Source organism: Peromyscus maniculatus, chromosome 13 (assembly GCF_049852395.1).
Source record: "Peromyscus maniculatus bairdii isolate BWxNUB_F1_BW_parent chromosome 13, HU_Pman_BW_mat_3.1, whole genome shotgun sequence".
In the NCBI taxonomy this organism is placed as follows: domain Eukaryota; kingdom Metazoa; phylum Chordata; class Mammalia; order Rodentia; family Cricetidae; genus Peromyscus; species Peromyscus maniculatus.
The window spans coordinates 36,563,773-36,588,320 of NC_134864.1; the positions used below are offsets into that span (position 1 = coordinate 36,563,773).

At 45.7% G+C, this 24,548-nt stretch overlaps 1 protein-coding gene and 1 long non-coding RNA gene across 2 annotated transcripts; one reads left to right on the top strand and one right to left on the bottom strand.

The window, feature by feature from the left end:
- Positions 1–20,017: 20,017 nt before the first annotated feature.
- On the bottom strand, positions 20,018–23,278 carry LOC143268303 (uncharacterized). The gene is made up of 2 exons (XR_013044061.1): positions 22,894–23,278; positions 20,018–20,378 (listed from the first exon to the last, which is right to left on the bottom strand). It is a non-coding gene; the product is annotated as an uncharacterized LOC143268303 (long non-coding RNA).
- On the top strand, positions 21,624–24,060 carry Rnf228 (ring finger protein 228). The gene has a single exon (XM_076549992.1). It carries the CDS (start codon positions 21,739–21,741, stop codon positions 22,798–22,800), a length of 1,062 nt encoding a protein of 353 aa, XP_076406107.1. The 5' UTR covers positions 21,624–21,738; the 3' UTR covers positions 22,801–24,060.
- The last annotated feature ends 488 nt before the right edge of the window (positions 24,061–24,548 follow it).

Sequence of the window (24,548 nt, forward strand, 5' to 3'; positions counted from 1 at the left end):
GGAGGCACACAGGGAGAGGGTGTCTAGTTGTTTTAAACATAATTCAACCCTGCCTGATGGACATTATAGCCCCAGGAGTCAGTAAGCTGCCTTTTGTTAAAACTAACCTGAAATGTGCCAGGCGGTGGTGGCGCATGCCTTTAATCCAGCACTCAGGAGGCAGAGGCAGGCAGATCTCTGTGAGTTCAAGGCCAGCCTGATCTACAGAGTGAATTCTAGGAAAGGCTCCAAAGCTACACAAAGAAACCCTGCCTCAAAAACAAAAACAAAAAAACAACTAACCTGAAATGTTTATATCTATATATCTATATATATGTTTTTATTACATTTGTATGTGCTACGTGTGTGTGCATGTGTGTGTGCCTGCGCATGTGTGTGTGTGTGTGTGTGTGTGTGTGTGTGTGTGTGTAGGTACACATACCATAGTGACATGTGAAGATCAGAGGACACTTACACTCTCCTTCCACTACATGGGTTCTGCAGATGGATCAAACTTAGATTGTTAGGCATGAGAGAACATGCCTTTCTCCATTGATCCATCTCACCAGCTCCTGAAATAGGTTTTTTTATTTATGCAAAAAAAAGTGTGTGTGTGTGTGTGTAGAGGTAATCCCAAACCCTCTTCCAGCCTACTAAGAGCCAGTCTCAATTGGAAGGAAGGCTCACTGCTTCTCCTTCCTCCAAGTCAAAATCTCTCTGCTAGATTTCCCCTTGGCTCTACTGTGGAGCCATGGGCCCATGGGCATTGACCCAAATATTCTTTCCTCACCAGTCATTCTGAAATTTGGCAGCACAGCAGAATCAAGTTTACCATGCATGATTTCAGGGACATACCCTAGGCCTAGAGAATCAGGATTCTGAACTTCAAGCCAAAGAATGTATATTTTTAAGTTACACAGACTTACTTAATCCACAGCCAAATTTGGGAGTCACTGATCCACATAATGCCAAGTAATTGTTTTATTAGATTTAATAATTGGCCAGCTGGAACAGACATGCGCATGTCTCTCAGGCGTTGACAGTGCATTTTTCTCCAGATCTAATCCTGAAGTCCAAGATGTAAGTGCGACCCTTCCAAAGGCAGCAAAACCACATCTAGAGTAAGAAACTTTTGTTTCAACTAAAAGTGGGTTTATCCTGAAAGTAATGAAGCTAAAAGGTCCCTTGCCTGAATTTGTATGTGTCCCCACGGCCACGTGTTCCTGTAGTTATAGGAGCATGATATGTAACTGTAACTGCAAATTCTGGAAAGCTTTATTTCCTTCCAACTCAATTGCTCTTTAGCCCTATTACCCTCTGTGCTGAGTGGCTTGGGAGCTAGGACATTGCTGTGGAATAATCCTCTACTACACTGTAAAGATTTGTCACTTGAATTGGTTTAATAAAAAGCTGATTGGCTGGTAGCCAGGTGGGAATTATAGGTGGGGCAACCAAGCTAGGAGAATGATGGGAAGGGCAGAGTCAGAGGAGACACGAGCCAGCCACCAAGGAAGCAGTATGTGTAGAAAATCAGGTAACAAGCCATGAGCCACGCGGCAAAACATAGATAAGAAGTATGGGCAAAAAAAAAAAAAAAAAAAAAAAAAATGCTGGGCATGGTGCTGCACGCCTTTAATCCCAGCACTTGGGAGGCAGAGGCAGGCGGATCTCTGTGAGTTCGAGGCCAGCCTGGGCTACCAAGTGAGCTCCAGGAAAGGCGCAAAGCTACACAGAGAAACCCTGTCTTGAAGAACCAAAAAAAAAAAAAAGAAGAAGAAGAAGAAGAAGAAGAAGAAGAAGTATGGGTTGATTTAAACGTAAGAGTTAGGTAGTAACAAGCCCAAGCTATTGGCTGAGCATTTATAATTCATATTAAGTCTCTGAGTCAGTTATTTGGGAAGCGGCTGCCAGTTATTTCAAAATAGGCAGTCAGGGCAGGAAAACTCCACCAACAGGACACCACCAATATTTTTGGACCATAACAATAGACACTGATGAAGATACATATAGCTTTGGTTGGTGGGAGGTTTATGTGGTTCACAGGCTCCTCATAGTTTAGTTACTGATGGCTGTCCTGATACAAAACAACTTGTGGTTACAATCTAACCACCATCTGTGCTTGCACACCCAATCTTGAGAAATGAAAGTGCCAGGTTCAACTTTACCTCAAATTGTGCTGCAGCATTAGGGACAACAAGGGACAGCTGGCCAGTGAGCACCATGAATTCAGATAGTGTTTCAGACCACTTTCTTCAATGGCACTGGAGAGATGGTTCTGTGGTTAGGAGTGCTTGCTACCCCATTATGAGGACTAGAGTTTGGATCCCAATGTATACAACCCCTGTACCTCTAGCTCTAGGGAATCCAATTTTCTCTTCTGGCCTCTGTGGGCACACACACACACACACACACACACACACACACACACACACACACACGGCTGGAGATATGGCTTGGATAGTAAAGAGCTCTTACAGTTCTTCTAGAGGATCCAATTGCCAGTAACTCCAGTTCCATGGCATCTGACACATTCTTCTGGCTTTCTTGGGTTCCTGCATACACATGGTGCATATAATAAACTCATGCAGGCACACATATACACATAAATAATCAATCAATCTTTTTTAAAGGAGTAAAGCTGTGGTGGCACATGCCTTTCATCCCAATACTCAGTAGGCATAGGCAGATGGATATCTGTGGGTTCAAAGCCACCCCAGTCTACATAGTGAGTTCCAGGATAGCCAAAGCTATGTAGTGAGACTCTGCTTAAAAATAAGCCAGGCTTAGCCGGGCGGTGGTGGCGCACCCCTTTAATCCCAGCACTCGGGAGGCAGAGGCAGGCAGATCTCTGTGAGTTCGAGGCCAGCCTGGTCTCCAAAGCGAGTTCCAGGAAAGGCGCAAAGCTACACAGAGAAACCCTGTCTCGAAAAACCAAAAAAAAAAAAAAAAGCCAGCCTGAAATAACACCTGAAAAGCAGTGATGCCAATAACCATGCTAACATGAAAGTGGGAAAGCTCACAAGGTCTCGACCAAAGACAAAGAACTACAGGCAACTAAGGTATACCGAGAAGGGGAGAAATAGTTTTCTCCATGGAATAGCCTCTCAATTGCTTATCCAACACCAGTGTTTAGCCCTGAAAACATGTACATACAAGTATCATTGTACAGCATTGTACAGAGTGAGCAGGTTGTATTCATGTGCTTAGGAATCTATATATGAGTGTGTGTATGTGTGTGTGTGTGTGTGTGTGTGTAACAAAGAAAAAGAGACCATGAATTTGAGAGCATGGGGGTACATGAGAGGGGTTTGGGGAAAGGAAAGGGAAGTGAAGAAGTGATGTAATTATATTATAATTTCAAAAACTAAAAAAGTATTATAAAGAAAATAGCAAAAAACAATAAAATGAAACCAGATGACTCCCTGCAACAAACCAAGCGAAGCCAGAGTGGCCTTGAAACCATCCAGATCCTCTGTGAAAGACCACTGAGAGACGTTTCCATAGGCATGGTGATGTGACAAGCCCAACAGCCAGTGGTGAATCTGAGAGGGAGTCTTCTGCACTGGGACCCAAGGAAGCAACCTTGGATGCCCCAGAGAGAACACTACTCTCTCCTTCCAGTCTTGATGTATAAAGCACGACAGAAACATCACTGTTCTATGCATGGGTCATCAAGTAATTTACAGACAAATAGTTGTGTCTGGGACGATAAGGTAACTGGACAGTAAACAGGCTTTTGTTTTTTCCAAAATTTTGAGAACTTTTTAAAATTTGTCAGATTCCAACATCTTCCTGTGGTGGTGGTGGTGGTACATTATTTTATGATTTTAAGCGGATATTTAATATTTCTTATTACTTGGTAATTTAAATTACTTATCTGAAGAAGGGCCTCTGGAATTGTATAAGCTTCAGGCTCCTGAGCTCTGGGGTGGCTGAAGTCAGTACCTCACCCCCGCACACTGTTAATGGATGTGAAAGACCCTAATGGGTTTGCCCTTTACGGCTGCCTCAGTCTCCTGAAAACCAAATCTGCTTATTATTAAGTCAGCAAATGCACCGTTGATGGATTGTAATGACTCTAAAGGAATCTGCGTGGCCAGAAAGATAAATAATACATTGTTTAAAGGGTTTTGAACTCTTACGATGTTTTGGAAGATGCAATTTGTTAGAAATGAAAGAGAAATTAGGAGGAAGGCTGTATCATGGTCAAGGAGAAAAATACACAAACAACTAATTGTGATTAAGCATGCTGGGTGAGGTGATATACTGGTGAATTCCATCCTAGGGAAATGTTACGAAATCATCCGTGTGCGCAAAGGCAGCAGAGCCGACCCTACATCACGGAGCCAGTCTTGCAGGGCGCAATTCGCTCTCAAAACCTTTGTCTCTTTTCTTGCAAAGTCATGGTAACCTTTGAGATGGTGCATGGCTTCCCAGAGAAGATGCAAAAGGTACAGGGAAGAAATTGCTCGGTCTCCCTTGTTGCCACTCCATCCAGGTCCCCACGCCTGCCAAATCTCACTTCCAGGATATAACAGAAGCAAAGCGGGGGGGGGGGGACCCCACTCTCCCCCAGTCCTGCCCCCGCTTTGAATAATCTTGGTATTTACCATCCAGTCTCTAAAAACCATTTATTTAAAATTCTCTGCTCATAGTGTGTTTAGTCATAAGGTTCACTAAAAATAATTGTCTTCATCTGTAAGCGTTTGGTATACACTAGTTTATACAACATTGAACTCATTTTTCACATCTGTGCCACATTGCTTCTCAGAGCCTTTAATGACCGGTCTTTAACTGGAGGAATATGGACTGGGGTTTGGAATGCTTCCCAGCTTGTTAAATCAAAAAAAAACCCTTTTTTTGAGGAATTAATATTTCAGGGACTGTAACTTTGGGAAATGCTTCTTTGGACCACAGTAACATGAAGTAGAAGGGTATAAATTCTTTCTACAACAAGCAAGTGGCATGATTTTACAGTCATAGCTGTAACTGTTATTAACAAGGCCACGACTGTCAAAGGGATCACTGTTGTCTAATATTTTCTACTGGCCCCACTGACGCTATCAGTGTAAATTTCCACTATGATACTTTTATTTTACAATGAAGTTGGGGGAAAAAATTCCTCACATTTATACTGTAAGCTCTTGTCTGCTGCCTCGGGAGATTTCATTACATTTTTTGAGTCTTCACTGCATTTATTAAGGACCATAGACTGTCAAAGCAATCACCATCAAAACCCCAATGATATATATATATTTGCAGAAACAGAAAGTCTCATCATGAAATCCCAAGAGGCAACAGATAACCTAAACAATTTTGGGAAGTACTAGTGTTCAGGAATTACTCCTGAATCCAAAACATATTCCAGAGCTGCAGAGATCAAAAAGTACTGGGGCAGAGGCATAGCTTAGTGGTGGAGTGTTTGTCTATCATGCAAAAAGTCCTTGGTTCAACCCCCAAAATGTGGTGCTGTTGTCCAGACAGACAAATAAACCAAGAGAGTACTATACGGCATAGAGAAATAAACTCCCACGTGTTTAAATATAAACAAGTAACCTTTGACAAGTGTGCCAAGACCCTTTGTGGAGAAATTTGATCTCTTCATCAGATACTATTTAGGAAAAAGTAGGCATCCATGCATAAAAGTGTGAAGTTGGGGCCACTGGAGAGATGGCTCTGAGGTTAAGAGTTCTGCTTCCTCTTGCCGAGGACCCGTGTTCAGGTCCCAGCACCTACATGGTGGTTTGCAACCATCTGTAACTCCAGTTCCAGAGGGTCTAATGCCCTCTTGTGACCTCTGAGGGTATTAGATGCATACGTGGTACACAGACACCCACGCAGACAAAATAGTCAAACACATAAAATAAAGTAAATACACCTAAAATCTTTTAAGAGGATGAAGTTGTGCTCCTATATGCATAAAATTCAATAACAGCCGGGAAGTGGTGGCACACGCCTTTAATCCCAGCACTTGGGAGGCAGAGGCAGGAGGATCTCTGTGAGTTCAAAGCCGGCCTAGTCACAAAGTGAGTTCCAGGACAACCAGGACTACACAGAGAAACCCTGTCTCAGAAAACCAAAAAAAAAAAAAAAAAAAAAAAAAAAAAAAAAAAAGAAAAAAAAAAGCAGGGAAGACTGATGGGTGTGAATCATATCCAGATACAACAGGAACAGACTTTCATAACTTGACAAAAATAATTTTTTTTTTTGGTTTTTCAAGACAGGATTTCTCTTGCATGTTTGTGTGAGGGTGTCAGATGCTCTGGGATTGGAGTTACAGACAGTTGGAAGCTGCCATGTGGGTGCTGAGAATTGAAACTGGGCCCTCTGGAAGAGCAGTCAATGTTCTTGACCACGGAGCCATCTCTCCAGCCCAAGACAGGGTTTCTCTATGTAGCCCTGGCCATCTTGAAACTCTCTGTGTAGACCAGGCTGGCCTCAAGATCAGAGATCCACCTGCCTCTGCCTCCCAAATGCTGGGATTAAAGCTGTGTGCCACCACCACCCGGCGACAAAAATAATTTAGACCTGGACAAAGTCTTGCATGTTGGAGGATAAGATGACATGCAGAGAACCAGCAAGCATGCTAAAGGTGGTCAGATTGCTGGAGAGATGGTTAAGAGCACTTACTGCTCTTGCAGAGGACCAGGGTTCGGTTCCCACTGCCGGCATGGCTTCTCACAACCGCCTTAACTCTAATTCTGGGGGGGTTCTGGCAGTATTATCTGGCCACTGTGGGCTCATGAATTTAGTGCACATAAGCTCATGTGGGCAGACACATATACATTTAAATCAAATAAATAAATAAATAAATAAATAAATAAATAAATAAATAAATCTTTTTAACGAAGCTGATTAATATCACTAACCATCAAAGAAACAGAGGGAAACCACAGAGAAGTCATGTCTCATGAATCGGGGTGGCTTCTAGAAAAAGAATTAGGACCCTTCTGAGTTGCTGATAGATTGTGCAATGATGTGGGAAAGAGCATGGAGCTGTCATATGACCTAGTGCACAAAAAAATATAGCAACTACTGTCATATAGCCTGGCAACTACATGTCGGGGCCTATGATTAAAGGCAGTGAAGAGATACATGCATTCACTGTGTTTGTCAGAGTATTGTATTTTATTAGCCAAGAAGTGAAAATGACCCTTCTTTTGATGGGAGGATGTATTTAAAAGAAATATGGAATGCACATGTAACAGGATACTATTCACTCTTCAAGAGGAAGGCAATTCTGATTCAGTTGACGAACCTGGAAGACATAATACTTAGTGAAATAAACCATGCCCGGCTCTTAGACAGTCCTCATCACCACACTAGAAACAGAACAATAATAGTAAGAAAACTAACACTGTGTCGGAGAGGCTGCCTTTCTTTTTACTAAATGTTTATGCCTTGCTTAAATAGTTCAAAGAAAAACTCCATCATTATTGGTGAAATTATTAAGGCAACTCCAAGTAGTTAAAAGGGAGGTTTATTTTGTGAGGTAACTCACAAGTGAAGGGATAGGTAACAGGGTCTGGGAAAGATGTAGGGCAGTCCGGCGGTGTTCTCTGGAGAACTCTGCTCAGTCTCCCTCCAGCATCCAGGGGCCAGGAACCAAGAGAGCTCCCCCATCCAGATCTCGGGTCTTCAGAGGTCCTCTCTCGGCTCTGCCTTGTAGGCGTGACAGTTACCGAAGCCTCAAAGGGGGTGGTATTTCCAGGTCAAAGCTGGAATGGCTACCCACTACACATCATGGTCAAAATCATAAAGCAACTTTGTAATTCTAGCACACCATTTCTGCCTAGTTCTTTCCTAGCATCTAGTGGGGCAGGGTTCTGAAAACAGGGTTTCAGATGTGATAAAAGGATCCCAGGCTGTAGGAAGATCTTCCCAAAAAAGGTACATTCCCTGTCCAGCTGAGTTTCCCTTTGTCATAAGAAGTGTACTTCTTCACACTGGGGGGAACAGGTGGATACACAGTTAAGCCTAGAGTTAGTTGGTGTTTAAACCACAAAGTCTTGAATGACTACTAGAAAATATGGTAGGACAGTCATCATCCATCAATTTTCTACCAGGAGAGGAAATGGCCAAGTCCCACACATTTGCATCTCTACATTTCCGGAAGGATCTGGGTAGCAAAAAGCTTCAGGGACCACGTAGAGAAGAGAAGCAGATATTCAGATTCACTGCAACAGTAAGCTCCTGCCTGTCCCTTCTGCTCGCACAGCATTGATATTCTCCTCTATTCCCTCTTCATCTCCCTTGATGCCCTCATTCCTGGATCGAGGGCAATGACATCATCATCTGGAACATTAAGGGCAGAGCTGTGACTCAGCCTGGGCAGCGCCTGGAGGGAAAGGATTCCTCAGACTTTCTGAAAACCCCGATCTTCCTCCATGTTTTCATGGGGACACATGTGCTCCTGGTTTTCTGACTTCTTAAAGGAGGCAGAGAGGCTAAATAAGCAAAGCCAGAAAAGCTGACAGGCCAGGTGGTGGTGGCACATGCCTTTATTCCAAGCACCCGGGAGGCAGAGTCAGGTGAATCTGAGTTTGAGACTAGCCAGGACCACATAGTGACACCCTGTCTGAAAATGAAAATAAAATAAAAAACAGGAGAGCTTCTTGAGCATCATTTCCTCCCATCCTTCTAAAATTCTTAGTGAGGTTTTTATAAATGAAAGTATTATTAGTGCTAATTTTGTAAGAATGATGCCAATTCTGAGTCTTGTTCTAGGAGGAATAACTGATACATACCTCTTCAAAGATTATTAAAAAACAAGAACAGGAGCCAGGCGGTGGTGGAGCATGCCTTTAATCCCAGCACTCGGGAGGCAGAGCCAGGTGGATCTCTGTGAGTTCGAGGCCAGCCTGGTCTACAGAAAGAGATCCAGGACAGGCACCAAAACTACACAGAGAAACCCTGTCTCGAAAATTAAAATAAAAAAATAAATAAATAAAACAGGGGCCAGGTGGTGGCGGCACATGACTTTAATCCCAGCACTCGGGAGGCAGAGGGAGGCAGTTCTCTGAGTTCTAGGCCAGCCTTGTCTATAGAGCGAGTTCCAGGACAGCCAGGGCTACACAGATAACCTGTCTTGAAAAACCAATGAAGAACAGAATAAAGAACCCTGCTTTCCTGTCACCCAGAAGGGGTCATTTTCCTACACTGTGACAATCTCACTTCTTCTCCCTACCCTCCTCATATATTTCTCCATCTATTTTTGCTATTGTATTTGGAAGCAAATTCATATTCTTTTCCTGGAACACTTCAGTATGCATTTATAGAAGATAAGTCTTTTTTTTCCAATCACACAGCTATTGTCAGAACAACATATCTGGGACTATTAAAACCAGCCATCATTCCTTTCCACTGTACAATAAAATCTGAGACCCTGCCTCATCTGTCTTAGTTCACTGGCTCAGGGGAGGAAGCCAGGATGCATTTTTCTGTTATGTTTCCCCCTCCCTGTCATTTCTTAGCTCAGATCCTTCCTGCAGGAGACTAGCTTCCCCTAGCCTCCTTGGAACACTGGAGCTTCTCAGGGACTGCTGGTCTTCAACATGTCTCTCACTGTCTTCCATTCTTAAAGTCATCAGAACAGGGCAGCTTAGGGGACTGTGATATTCATTACGTGTGCATACACATGTATGTAGACTGAGCAAAACAATTGGGTTTGGTTAATGTGTTTGTGTATTGCATATTATCTAATAAACATATTCCATGGAGTTCCTTTCATCATCCCAACATGAATGGACCACAGAGCAAACAAATAGGGAGACACAAAATACAGGTGACAGGTGTGATATTTTGTGCTCAGTCATTTTCATCAACTCCCCAATTCTCTTCCAATAGCAAAAGTACAGACTAAACCCTGATGACAGCTCAGTCATTTCTCTTTCAGCTTAGGAGTCACCTTCTTGAGGCAACTGCCTAGTCAGCTCAGGACCTGTCTTCCTCCTTCACCGAACTTCCCTCTGGATGGCATCTGGGCTCCAGGAATGCAGCGATGGAGGTAACAAGGAGTGAATGGCTCCTGCTGGCCTCTGCTCAAGCGATCCTCATTTCATGTTTCTCCGTGTTGTCCTTGATGCTGTTCTTGGGTCCGTCTGTTCCTCTCTCAGGTATGATCCTCTAAATCAGCTCAGATCCTCAACCTTCCTAATGCTGAGACCCTTTACAACAGTTCCTCATGTTGTGATGACCCCCAAGCGTAAAATTAATATCGTTGATACTTTATAACTGTAATTTTGCACTTCAATGAATCATAATGTAAATATTTTTGGAGAGAGAGGTTTGTCAAAGGAGTCGTGACCCACAGGTTAAGAACCACTTTTTTAAAAGCTTCTCCCGCATCTCTTGGTGTGAGTTCTTCAGAACTTGACCCCGAAGTAGACAGGAGTGAGAAGACAGAGAAAGAAAGGATGGGTACCCAGTCAAGACATCCATTACCACACACAACCATGGCTTAAACCTGCTGGGTGAAACTGAATGTCAAGTGCATGCTTCAAATTAGTCATCTGCAGGAGGGACATATGCATGCCAGTCCTCACCTGCCATGTGAGGAGGGCTACTTCTCTTGGCAGAATCCTCTGCACTCAGGTAGGAAGAGAGTTTTGCTGGAGGAAGTCATCCATGAAGAGTCAGCGCTGTCAGGTGGTAGTCAACAACATTCACTAGAATGGTCAAGGGAATGTGCCCGGGGCATTGCCCACTAGTCACAAAGTGCAGGACCCCACATTGTTTCCCATCTCTTGAGGGGGCAAGAAATCATCTCTTATGTTATTATATGTTTGTGTCGGAGCTTTCCAACGGGCTTACCACAGCCCCTTCATGGATACACATAGATGTAGAGATACTGAACCCCTTTGCAATTACATGGGACCTAGGGCAGTGCAATTGAGTGTCAGTTCTCTTGGCTGTGAGCAGCCTTGGTGCCCCTGCAAAACTGAGGTTCGAAGGATAATGATTATCCAAGATGTCCTCACCCTAATCCTATGAGCCTGTGGCTGTCTTACCTTATGTACTTGTAAAAGGGATTTTCTGGTGTAATGGATTTCTGGATGTTGAGAAGTGGCCAGCATCCTGGGTTGCTTGGGTGGGTTCAGTGTAATCCAAGGGTCCTACAAGAGGGAGGAAGAGGAAGGAGAATCCACCTTGAAGTGTTACCAGAAACCAAAGAGCCCTGTCTTTTAGATGTTGTAAGAGGCAGGGGATGGATGCTTCCCTCCAGGAGGAATGCAGCCTTGGAGTTGACCAGTAGTGGCCCCATGGTCCTGTGTAAGTGACTGAGCCCTTTGCGTTCACTGTTAATTCCCTGAACAGGAAATGGGAAGGCATAGGCATTACCAAACACTGCTGGAAAATTTAGAGTGTAGAAAACCTATTTCTTACCTAGAGCACATTTGCTGTTTTGTTGAGACAGGGTCTCTCTATGAAGCCCTGCTGTCCTGGAACCTTTTATGTAGAGCAGGCTGCCTTTGAATTCACAGAGACCCTCCCGCCTCTACCTCCTGGGTGCTGGGACCAAAGGGGTGCAGCACCACGCTGGATTTAGAGGATAGTCTTAAACACAAGAGTTTGTGGTGCTTTTTGTCCGTTTTTTCATCTTGCTTCAGCATGGTTCCATTTAACTTACGGATGACACTTGATGGTCCTCGGTGACTGCCGCCTAACATGGAAACCAGGCACAGATTCTATCAATCTGTTGATGGTGTAAGCTCCAGGCTCTAAGTACCTCATGAGTTTCATAAGGAATGACAAGATGCAGGATTACCAGTCACTGGGGCTCTTCTTTTAGGGATCACCTTCAATAATTACCCTGATCAATAACTGAAAATGTGAAAACACAACATCTCATCATCTCTAGGGAGCACCATAAGCATCATGTTTCTTTACAGAACATTACTGAAAGCTTCAAAAACTGGGGGGGGGGGTTGGTGTCACATCCCTATATGGGGTCATAAAATTGAGTGTGGGGATTGCAAAAAAAAAAAAAAAGCTGGCAATACTAAAACGCTTCAGGACAGGCAGCAAAACAAAACAAAAAAATTCAAATCAAGTGTGTAATGAAGCTGAGGTGTTATTGGAAGCACTCATGTTTCATCAGCATTATCAGTTCAGAACATACAACATGAGCACTTTAAACTGCACATGCTGTCACACAATGCAGCAGCAAATGAACACTGCCCAAAACACCTCAGCTGAGCATGACAACTGAATGTTAAGAGTTTTTTTTGCCCAAGAGAAACATAATGATTTAATTACGGAAAACAAAGACTTAATACTTTCCTACCATCATTCCTACCATCAATGTAAGTATTAAATTAGTATATTTTAGATTATATTCTATTGAAATTTTTATTTGAAAACTTGCTGTTTGAGCTGCTGCTGGGGTTTCATGGGTTTGATGGGTGTGGTGGTACACTCCTTTAATCCCAGAACTGGAGAGGCAGAGGAAGGCTGATCTCTGAGCTTGAGGCTAACCTGGTCTACAGAATGAGTTCCAGGACAGCCAGGGATACACAGAAAAACCCTGTCTTGAAACCCTTCCTACCAAAAAAATCCACTGAATGAAGGCTGGAGAGATGACTCAGTGGTTAAGGACATTGGCTGCTCTTGCAAACTACCCAGGTTCAATTCCCAGCACCCACATGACAGCAACTGTAATTCCAGTTCCAGGAGATCATGTTGTCTTTTGGGCCTCCACAAGCACTAGGCACAAGACATACACATATGGTACACAGACAGATATGTGGGGGGAAATACCCATGCACATAAAATATAATGAAGTTTTTATATTTATTTTTATTTAAAAATTTTAATGTGTAAATATTTTCCTGATATATATACTGTGTGTGTGTGTGTGTGTGTGTGTGTCTAGAGTTCTCAGAAACCAGAAGATGGCATCAGGACTCCTGGGACTGGACTTACAGATGATTGTGAGCTACCATGTCAGTGCTGGGTACTGGACCTGGGTCTTCAGCAGGAGTAGCAAGTGCTCTAAATTGCTGAGCCATCTTTCCAGCCCCAAATAAAATAAAATAAAAAAGTGAGTTTTGGCTTTGGATGAAAGCAGAATTTCCAGCAATTTTGAAATGGTCCTAAACACACTTCTGCGATTTTGTGTTACCTATTTGCGAGAATGGCCTTCTCAGCATTGAGTGTGATGCAATCAAAGATCAATCAATACTGGAAAAAAGTAGAAGATGCTCTATGTCTTGCAGTATCTACTATTTAACTAGCTTTAATTCTTTATCTAAAATTAAACAACATGTTAATATCATCAATGTACAAATTTGCTTTTGACTTAATAAATGATAAACATATATATGCATCAGATCATTGTTTTGAAATATAATTCTTTTGGCAGGCAGTGGTGGTACACACCTTTAATCCCAGAACTCTGGAAGCAGAGGCCAGCCTGGTCTACAAAATGAGTTCCAGGACAGTCAGGGCTACACAGAGAAACCTTGTCTTGAAAAAAAATCTAATATGTATCTATATTTCTTTATGATTAATTATAGACGATTGGTTCTTATTCCTACTTTGTATACCTATATACCCAGGGTTGTGTAAAATTTTGGGGGGCAAAAAGCAGAGGAAGTTGTAAGTGAGACAAATATAAGAGGCCCTCATCCAAGCAGAGGCATGCAAGGTAATGAGTCAGTGTCGAAATGACAAATAGGATGTACTTATTGAATAAGTGATAAAATTGATCTGTTCTGTCTTTACCAAGAACTTAGTGAGACAAAATGAAAAATAATCAATAGAAAAAGAAATGGTCTGAACACATAGATGGACATGAAGAAAAGGAAAAATAGTCGCTTTACATTAAGAAGTATTTTTCACAAACTTAAATGTTAACAAATTAAAGGCTTTTAAAACAATAAATAAACCATTTTAATTTTTTTGTTGTTTGTTTGTTTTTTTGAGTCGGTGTTTCTCTGTGTAGTCCTGGCTGTCCTGGAACTCTCTGTGTAACCCAGGCTGGCCTCGAACTCACATAGATCCATCAGCCTTTGTCGCCCAAGTGCTTGGCCTAATTTTAAATTTTTTAAGGAAATAAAAAACTCAAATTGTCAGAGAAAGCCAGGTGTGGTGGTGCACATTTTTAATCCCCTCACATCTCCCTAGAGCCTGGGAGAGATGAAACAGCTGGGGATCTAACTCCTAATCCCCCATCTAGAGACCCATTTCCTCCAGCTAGGCCCCTTCCCCCCCGACACAGCTTTCTAAAACTGCACCATGAACTGGGGACCAAGTGATGGGGCAGGTGTGCACTCAAGGCACAACAGAGATTCTGGTCTCCAGAGCATCCTTGGGAGTCGCCCTCAGCACACAAGTGAGTCTTGTCATCTTCACCTCAGATGGCTTGCAGAATCTCAGTGGCCTCATTGGTCCTCTGCTCCCTCAGTCCCACACCCCAGCCTCGTGTATTCATCCACAATCATGGGGACAGACAATGGTCCCTCTCCGTTTTTGGTGTAAGAGGGTACTTACTGGGGCTTGAACACACACACATGCTAGGCAGATGCTGAGAGATGTCCTCACTCTTCTTTTACAACATTTTATTTTGAAACAGTCTTACTCGGTTTCAGGCTGGCCTTGAACTTCTCATCCTCCTGCTTCAGCCTCCCAAGTAGTTGGGTGTTTCAGTTTGCTTTTCTTGCTGGGGTAAACCACCCTGACAAGAAGCAATTTGGGGGATCAAAGGGTTTACTCGGCTTCTTCTTCCAGGTCACAGTCCATCCTTGAGAGACGTCAGGGCAGGAACCCAAATCGAGCAGAAACTGAAGCAGAAACTGCGGAGGAATGTTGCTTACTGGCTCACTTGCTAGGTTGTTCAGCTAGCCTTCTTAAATGGTCCAGACCCATCTGCCTAGGGAGGGTGCCACCCACAGTGGGCGGGGCCCTCTCACATCCATCAAGACTCAACATGGCCACAGGTCAATCTGATGGAAACAGTTATTTGTATGAAGTTCCCTTTTCCCAGGTGACTCTAGGTTTGTGTCAAGTTGACAACAAAAATAACCAGCACGCTGAGATCATAGCAGGCAACATTGGGACTAGGAGTTTTTAAGTTTGTTGAGAAAGCATCTCACTTTGTAGTCAAGGCTGTTTTCGAACTCATGGCAATCCTCCTGTCTTCGTTTCTTGGGAGCTGGGTTCACAGATGTGAGCCACCACACCCGGAGCAGTGGCCCTTTTAAAACCTCAATCAGATTCTGTACTTCTCAAAACTTTTCAATGGTTCTCTCACATTCTAATTTAGACTGAAAAATCATTCAAAGGACCCATAAATCCCTACATGATTGTTCCGGTCCCAACACCGTGTGTGGCTCTCTTGCCCTTTCTACTGGTTTACTCCGTTCCTGCCTTTAGTCCCAGTGCCGTGTCTAAAACACAGAGAGAGCTCTTCACCTCAGGACTTTGTCATGTACTGTCCTCTGTGCTCAGGACCCTCTTTTCTCTGTCACATGGATCTGTCCCTCACTTCCTTAAGGATTCGCTCACTTTATTAGATAGGATTTCCTGACTAGCTGAGATGAGCAGATCAACTCCTTAAGACAGACGGTTCTGTCATATCTTGATGTACCTTTAAAAGCATAATATCTTTTATTTAGTTGTTGACAATTTCACACACACACACACACACACACACACACACACACACAGAGAATGTATCTTGATCATGTCCACTCCCCCCACACCCCCAGATACGTCCCTCACCTCCCTTTCCCCTCCTTCATGCTTGATCCCTCTCCACTGTCCATTGGGTCCAATTAGTGATGCCCACTGGAATGGTGACGGACCCTGTCAACCTGATCCTGTGCAGGCAACCATAGCTGCAGTGAGCTCACTTCCTCATCTTCTGCCTCTTACAGTCTTCCCACCCCTTCTTCTTCGATGTTTCCTGAGCTGGCGGGCAGGGCTGTTGATGTAGATGTCCCATCATCTGGGGCCGAGCTCTTACCAGTCTCTAATTCTCAGGACTTTGACTAATTGTGAGACTCAGCATTAATTGCCCCCGCTGCAGAGAGAAGCCTCTCTGGCTAAGGCTGAGGATAATCTACTGTGCTTTTCTCCACAGCACTGCCCACCCCCAGCTGCAGTACACACCCACCCATTTGTTTATTATCTGTCCGTCATATGTGTTAGAAATTCTAACAGGACAAACTTGGAGTCATTTTTGACTCACTGTATTTGTGTGTCCCCAACCTTAGCACACTGTCTGGCAGACCATAGAGACCATAAATAGTATTGTTATGAATAAACCTAATTAGACTGAAGGAAAGTATGTGTGTTATTATCATAATCAGGTAAAAACACACACGCGTGGAAATAAATTTCATTACAGCAGTGGCTGTGATGAGTGTGGGAGATTTAATTTTTTTCCTTTCTGAAGACTGAATGTTGCTCATTGATAAGGAACTTACCAAGCATGTGTGAGGTCCCAGGTCTAACCCTCAATACTGCAAAGAGAAGACAGTGTTCTTTTCTGACTATTCTTTAAGGTAGTTACATGATTTCTATACATATCTGGACACTACTGTTTCTTTTCCATCTTATAACAAACCATGTGACGCCCAAATGTAATAAATTCTAAATGAAATCTGTTGGAAAGTTTTCAAGTTTGCCTGCTGGGTGTTCTTTGAAGTGATGGTCCAAATACACATAAAAAGGAGTCGTGTCTCCATATGACACCCTCTCTCTCTTTCATGTGTGTGAGTGATTTGCCTGCATGTCTGTCTGTGGACCACATGCATGCCTGGTACCTATGGAAGTCGGAAAGGGGCAGCAGATCCTCTGGAACTGGACTTACAGACAGTTGCCAGCTTCCTGTTGTGGATGCTGGGAACCAAACCTGGTTCCTCTGCAAGAACAACCAATGAGCTAGCTCTCCAGGCCCCATCTGACATTCTTAAGGAATTCAATGGCTTGTGCTTGAAAAGCCCCCAAAATTGTCCACATTAAAAAAATAAACTTTATCAAACTCCATGTTGTAACCCTCCTGTGTCTGGATAAATGTCACCGAAAAGGCCCATGTGTTAGAGCTCCTTTAGAAGGTGTGTAACCTTTAGGAAGTGGGGCCTGGTACTCTAGTTAGGTGATGGAGCAGGTCTATGAGGATGAACGCTGGGGCTCCAGTTCCTCCCCTCCCCCGCCCATTTCTTCTGTTTGCTTCCCGGCTACTGTGAGGTGAATGAAGTGTTAGAGAGTCACCGTACACCACTCAACACAGGCTCAAAAAAGCATCACAGCCAACTCACCCAAACTCTTCATACTGAAACCAAGGCAAACCTTTTTCCTTTATAATTTGGTTATCTCAGGGATTTTGTTATAGTATTGCAAAGCCAACAAGCACAACTCCAGAAATATATACCATGAAAGTTAAAACGTCTATTTTAGAATAATGTTAGATTTATAGAAACTTGCAAAGATTCCCAGTGTTCCCCAAAGCACCACACTTCGTTTCCTGTTATTCATAACTTTCATTAATATTCTACATTTATCATAACCAAGGACCCAGTATTGATACATTCTTGCTCACTAAGATTGGCACTTTATTGGCACAAATTTCCCTAGCGTGTCCCCAGTGTCCCTTTTCTGTCTCAGTGCCTCCTTGAGGATCGTCACAACACAGTTGGTTGTCCTGTTTTCTTGGACTTTTCTACTGAATTCCTGGTTGCTAGAGGCCAGGCATCTTCACCATTTTCAATGTCTTCTGAAACAGGAGCTTGGCAAATGTTGAATTTAATCGACCCGCTTTCTATTTTAAAATGTCAACTATTTGATGGAATGATTGAATACTTGCTTCTGGGTAGCTTTATCTGACTAGACATCTATCCCTCCAATACGAACAGTGAGATTTCACCTTGGCCCTGAGGTTTTATGAAGGGCTCTGTTTATTACAGCTGGCAGATCTGTAGTGCGTGGCTGACTTCATAGGAAAATCTGGTCCTTTGGCTGGGATGCTACCTGTGTTCCATCTTTGATGGTCAGAAGAACTGGGGGCAACCACCCTATTGCCTCTGGCTGCTCCACCTTGGGCTGGGTCCCACAGACACTGAGACCTTTCTCATAGACATCTGTGAGGATCCCTAGATCAGATATACAGGAACCCCAACATAAATAATAATGAGTGTTACCAGTGGCTGGGGCCTATTATTTTATGTTACATATACAACACAACCAGTCCTTACAATGTGCAATAAACAGTTATGCAGTAAGTACTTTCATCCTAATTTTAGTTTGGGAAACCAGGGCACAGGAAAGGTAGCCTGTAAATGCACAAAGGGTGACGAACAGACCTGTAATCTGAACCCAGAACTGCCAAGGCACATGTTCTGTGAATGAACAGCCCCTAAATCTTTTGTAGAGACAGAGGCTGTTGAAACTAGAACATTCTTTAGGTGGCCAAGGGAGAGACCATAGAAAAGAGATTATCTGAGAGCATGGCTGTTTCCCATTTCCTTGGGTCCTCAAAAACTAGATAATCCAGCAAATGCTATCTGTTATATTCAAGATTCAGGCAGGGTTCTGATAAAGCCAATTCAAATTCTAGAATGCGTACTGAGCTACTTGTTGTCAAACTTAAGATCCAATTCAACACATTTTTCTTCCCAGGGAAAGTCCAGTTCCCCAACATGACTCAGCTTCCATGTCTACTCTTGTAGGCAACATGGCCAGCACCAGGCCTTATGGTCCACTAGGTCAGGTGCCTGTGATCTACCTACACTATCTAAGTGGCACCAACCGTCCTTGTTGTTCCAAAGAAGTCCTTACAAAACAGCTTTATGAGTCCCAGGAGTTAACATCTTTCCCCAAGATATAAAATAATTAAGAGGTTGTGTTCCTCTCAAAACACTATCCAAACTGGGTATGGTGGTTCATACCTGGGATTCCAATACTTGGGAGGCTGAAACAGGAGGATTGCTGTGTTTGCCATTAGTGAGTTCCAGGTCAGCCTGAGTTATAGTGTGGGATACTGTCTGCCCAAAACAAAACAAAACACAAAAAACTATCCAAAGACAATGAGTTCTGTCATTGTTAGCCAAAGTCCTGTAATTGTTCATAGAAAGTATTGGCAAAAGTTATACCAGTGTCTTTCAAAGATTGTTCCATACTTTGGGACCTAAACCACCATGATCTACAGGAGAAACACAGTCACAATGTGATAAATACCTTAGGAATACTTTTTGTTTATACTAGAGAGGAGCTGGTCGATCTGGTTCAGATCTCACTTAAAGCAAATCTTTGGTCCTTGTATAAGTCCTGAAGTCCACAGCCAGGGGTGATTTTGTCCTCAGAGGACAGTTTTGGTTATCATAACTGGCATGCTTTGCTATTGGCTTCAAATGGATAGAGGCCAAGGACAGCACTTAACATTGGCCGTGCACAGGACAGCACCTGCAATAAAATTTTAACCAGCCCAAAACATCGGTAGTGCTGGTGTGAGAAGCCCTGGTGCAAGGTGAGAATGCACAACCACCTGTAACTGCCAACACACAGAGCTCTCACATCACCTTTGGGTCACTTCCAGCGTGGAGCTGGGTGTGTGAGAAGAGCCATACAGATCCCCATTGGGTCTCTTGCTTCTGTGCACTGTTCTTCCTGAGACACTGTTTCAAGTTCTAATCGGGCACTGCACCACAGTATACGTGCAATCTAATCATAAAGAACCCAGTGTGAAACTGTGCGTGAGATGCACATGCTGGAAGTGCACAACTGAGAAGCAGAAAGACTTTGAAAGCTCAGCTCGGCTAGCTTTGAGTCATCCTGCAACCTTTCCAGGCCGGAGGAGAGCCTTTTCATCAACCGGCCCTCTCATTACCGTCCTCACCATAGAACGAGAGACTGAAAAAGATGTAGGTTTCCCCACAGAATAATGATGACACTTGAAACTAGAAAGTGTCTTAAACAAGTTTAAGTTAAGGCCTTGAACTTAAGACATAGTGCTTTCGCTCTTCACACAGAGTAAAAATGGACTTACTTTCAAATGCTCCAGAAATGTCATACAGTCACTTACAATTTCCCCAGAAACTCATCTTGTTTTGTTTTACTGTGTTTGGGGACAGGGTCTCATGGAGCCCAGGCTGGCTTCAAACTCCACGTGTAGTTGAGGATGCTCTGACTTTCTAACCTCCCGCCTCCACCTCCCAAGCTCTTGGATTACAGGCTTATGCTAAGGTGCCCACTCTGCGAAGTGCCCAGGATGAGAGCATGTCCGTACTCTCCCAGACCCTGCAGCCCCAGCCTTCCTAGGCAACTCTTGGTGGTTCTTGCCTCTTTCTTTCTCTCCTCTCCCTTGAGCTTGCTTCCCAGTCATTGTGTCTTGCCGCTCTTCCCCGTGGCACCTTGTCATCTTCAGAGAATCAGGACAGAAAGTGCAGTGTTCCTACCGCCTGAAATAAAGAAAAAAAAAATCTTACAAAGCCATTTTTCTCCCCCTTCTTTGCTGAATGGGGAGATGGGTGTCCATGTTCCTCTTCTCGGGGAGGGGTAGGGGGCACCTGGAGAGACAGGGCAGAGAGGTTAAGAATATCTAAATATCACCACACAGGCTGTACCCAAACACTCCTGTACTCCTGCTGACTGGTTTCTTTGGAGTCCTAGTCCACAAAGCTTGGAGTTTTCATAAACTCAGCGTCTACCCCACACATAGCGGAGAGTTTTGTGTTCTCTGCGTTTGGATGACTGAAGTGGGCATGTAGAGGAGGAAGGGGGTGGGTGAGGCTAGCCTCTGGGTTTCCACTCGACTTCTCAGTCAGTGAACTTCCTTGCCAACTTCTTTTCTTTCCTCTCTGTCTCTGTAACAGCCTGGTACTAAAAACAGCTGCATCTACAGTGGTCATCGCCAGGAGAACAGCTGGACTCTGCTCCCAATCTGTCTTCTCTCCTTAAACTCGGGAACCAATGTTTCGGAGGAGGAAAAGGGTATTATCTGATTCCCAAATTTCCTCCAAATGGTGAAGGGAAAATGCCCTTCTCCGCTTCCACTCCGAGATGAGCACTGCGCGGCCGCCTGGGCCCTGCTAATAAAAGCGCAAAGCGTAAATGGCTTGGGGATTATTGGCTTTCGCCCTTGGACTGAGATGTGAGATCACGACTTTCAGCCGGGGGAAGGAACCGCCTCTACCCGGCTGAGAGGTCGCCGCTTCCCCTTCCTGCGCGGGTCCTGCATGACATCACGGTGAGCTCTTGCTGGTAGAGGGGGAGAGGCGACTTCTCCCGGGACCTAGCCCCAGACAGGAAAGGCTAACCCAGATTTAAAAAAAAAGAAAAAGAAAAAAAAAGGAGGGGTGGGAGGAGTAATGTCGAGGAAGAGGAAAAAGGAAAAAGCGGGTCCCAGTACCACGCCATCTATAGCGGCTATGAGTACAGGCAAAAGGGAACAGCCTTAAGCAATGGCACCCCCAAATGCTTTCCGCAACACCTCCCAGCCCATTTGAACCCTACTTTTAAGTCCAACATAGACCGATACAGAAAGATGTCAGGAGACCTAGGTTGAGAGGATTAGGGGTACCCTCAGTCAGGCGCTCCAGGACCGGGAGGGATCAGAGCATCCGCACTGGGGTGGGGTGGGGTGGGGTGGGTGGACCGGAGGGCCGGGCGGGGGCGCAGCAGCCAGCGGTTGCCTCCCCCACCAGGCGACAGCAGCCAGAGGGGGGAGGCAGAAGCGCCTCCTCCCCGCCGGGAGCCGGGGCTGCAGCGCAGGGGGAGGAAGGCGCCTCACCTAGCCCCCGATGAGGGGCGGATCATGCCATGGCAGCGCTGGCGAACGACAGCGGCAGCAGCACCCTGAGCCGGAGCAGCAGCCCCGGGAGCCGGGAGGGAGTTGGGGGTCCCGCGACGGGAGCTCGCGACGACGGGGACGCGGGCGTCCGGGACGCCACCGTGGCTACCGCCCCCAGCCTCCCTCCGCTCGAGGATTACGAGTGCAAAATCTGCTACAACTACTTCGACGCGGACCGGCGCGCCCCCAAGCTGCTGGCCTGCCTGCACACCTTCTGCCAGGAGTGCCTGAGCCAGCTGCAGCTCCGCGCCGCCGCCGCCGCCGCCTCCAGCGCGGCCCCTGAGCGCGCGCCGCGCCCGCCACCCTGGCACGGCCCGCCCGGCGCCATCGCGTGCCCGGTGTGCCGCCACCGCACGCCGCTGCCGGACAGCCGCGTGCACGGCCTGCCCAACAACACCAAGCTCGCCGAGGCCTTCCCGCTGGCTCTGCGAGCCGCGCACGATCCCTTGCCCCAGGACCGGCTCCCGCCGCTGGCCTCCCGCCGCCCCGCGCCCACCGCCGCCCCGCCGCCAGCCCCCGCCCCGCAGCCCCCGCAGCCGGCGCCACCACCCGCTGAGGACGCCGCCCCCGGGCCTCGGGGCCGCCCAGGTCTCCGCGCCCCGGGAGCCTACGAGAGCTGTCAGAACTGCAAGCGCGCGGCGCTCACCGCCGGCTGCGTGTGCGTGGTCTTCTCGTTCCTCTCCATGGTGGTGCTGCTGTTCACCGGCCTCATCTTCGTCAACCACTACGGTGGCGGCGGCGGCGGCGGCGGCGGGGGTGGGGGACCCCCCGGCAGCGGTTCGTCCCCCGGCCCCGCCCCAGCTACCGGATCGCCCTCGCCCTCGCCCGTAGGACCCATCTGTCTGTCAGTGGCTAGCATCCTAGCGCTCTTCTCGGTGGTGGTCACCTGGATCATCTGCTGGCTCAAGTATCGGCCCGAGGGGGCGGCCGCGGCCTCGGCAGGAAGCGGAGGCAGTGGCTCCAGGGCGCGGGCGGCCGCAGCTCCCGGTGGTGGTGGTGGTGGCGGCGGCGGCAGGAGGAGCGATACGTAGAGGGGCGGCACACCCGGTTCCCGGTGCATCGCCTGCCCTGAGAGGCCCCAGAGGACCCGGCCTTGGGCTCGGTGCGCTGGGGTTTCTGCCTACCTTCGTCTGTGACCATGGACCACCTAGTCAAGGCGGAGCCTCCGTTTCTCGCCTCTCTGTCTTTCCGTTCCCTACTTTCTTTGCCTTGGGCGAGACAGCGATGCTGGTGTGTGGGGGTGACAGGGTGGGGAGTCCCTTTTACCCAGATCTCTGCTTTATGCGCCACCTCACCCTCAGCAGAGTGTGTGGCTGTCCCTTCCCAAAGTCTGAGGATGTGCAGAAGGCGGATTCCTGGTGCCTAGGACTTTGGCATTCATTTAGGGGTGCCGGGCGCGCGCGTGCTCGTCCACAGCAGTTGTGAATGGACTTGAATCGCCTAAAAGAAGAATGAATGAGATGTGAAAGTAAATGATCTTCCCGCTTCTCAAAGATCCCGGGAGGGCAGAAACTAAGGAACAGTCTGGATCCTCACGCCGAGGGATGCGCCTCTGGATGGACTTAGCCCTTGCTGGCATCTGAGCGGTGCTGGGCAGGTGCTCAGCGCGCCTGCGCATCCCAGGCCGCCTCTGTTCTCCCTCTAGTTGGCACGTACTGGTTGGTGATCCGCTGCTTTCCGCCTGGTGGCTGGAGCCGAGCCCAGAAGTCCCATCTCCTGGAGGCTTGCGGTTGTTTTATTCACAGTGTTACTGCCAGGAAGTCATTTTCATCTTCTGTAACCGGACTCGACTCAGGGAGCTTAAAGAGCTTGACCTTCTTTCTCTCAAAACTGACTGACTGTTGCCCCCACCTGGAAGACACTGAAAGCTTTACACAGAGTATAAACTATAGGCTTCCCTTTTTCCCGTGACTTACCCCCCAAACCCCCACACTCTCACATTTCACTTAAAAATAATTTATTTTTGAATATATAAATCTGGAAGTTTTGCACATTAAGATCTCTAGAAGCTGTTTTGAGCGTTTCATTTCTGTCTTAACCTCTGATCCAAACACATTTCAGAACAAGAAGCAGAAAACCAAGGTGTGTTAGTAATTCAGTCAAGATTTTATACTGTGAAACAACAACTTTCAACTCCGTGAAAACATAGAATAATGCCCAAAGATGAAATTGAAAAGTGTCTCTGCCTCTGATGATTATCCAGAAAATGTACATTTATCATATTTTGAGTTTGGCTTTCTGCTATCAGGAAATCATTGAAATGCCCACACCCAATGTGGGGGGGGGGGATACATATCGACCTGATTTTTGAGACTAAAGGGAATGATTTGTGAGTGTATACTTCACATGATGTAGTTGCCTTTTAAAAAGAAAAACGTGGCTCTAAATGTATTTTGTATGGAAACAAGTGTCTTATTCCATCTTTTGAAAGTTGGAAAAAGATAGTTTTCATGCTTTGAAGAAAATCAGAGATGTCATTGGGGAGGGGGAGGTGTTGTTTTTCCTCATGTATTATGTCGTCTGCATGATGCCTTGAACACCCTCCTAGTAACTGAACTTGAGTGAAGCATTTATATGTATCATATGAGTGAAATAATTTATTGGCCATCCATAAGTAGTGTGGCTACAACTTAGGAACCACAATATGGTGTGTTAGATGTCTTAGTTGTCTTAATAAAAATAGGAAGTGTTTATAGAAAATAAGCCACACTGGTTTGGGTACAATTTTATTTCATGGTGGAATTGCTCCAAGCCATTTGCACAGCCTTTCTTTTCCTTG

Coding starts and splice junctions, on each gene's coding strand:
- Rnf228 (XM_076549992.1), top strand. CDS start 21,739: ATGGCAGCGCTGGCGAACGACAGCGGCAGCAGCACCCTGAGCCGGAGC.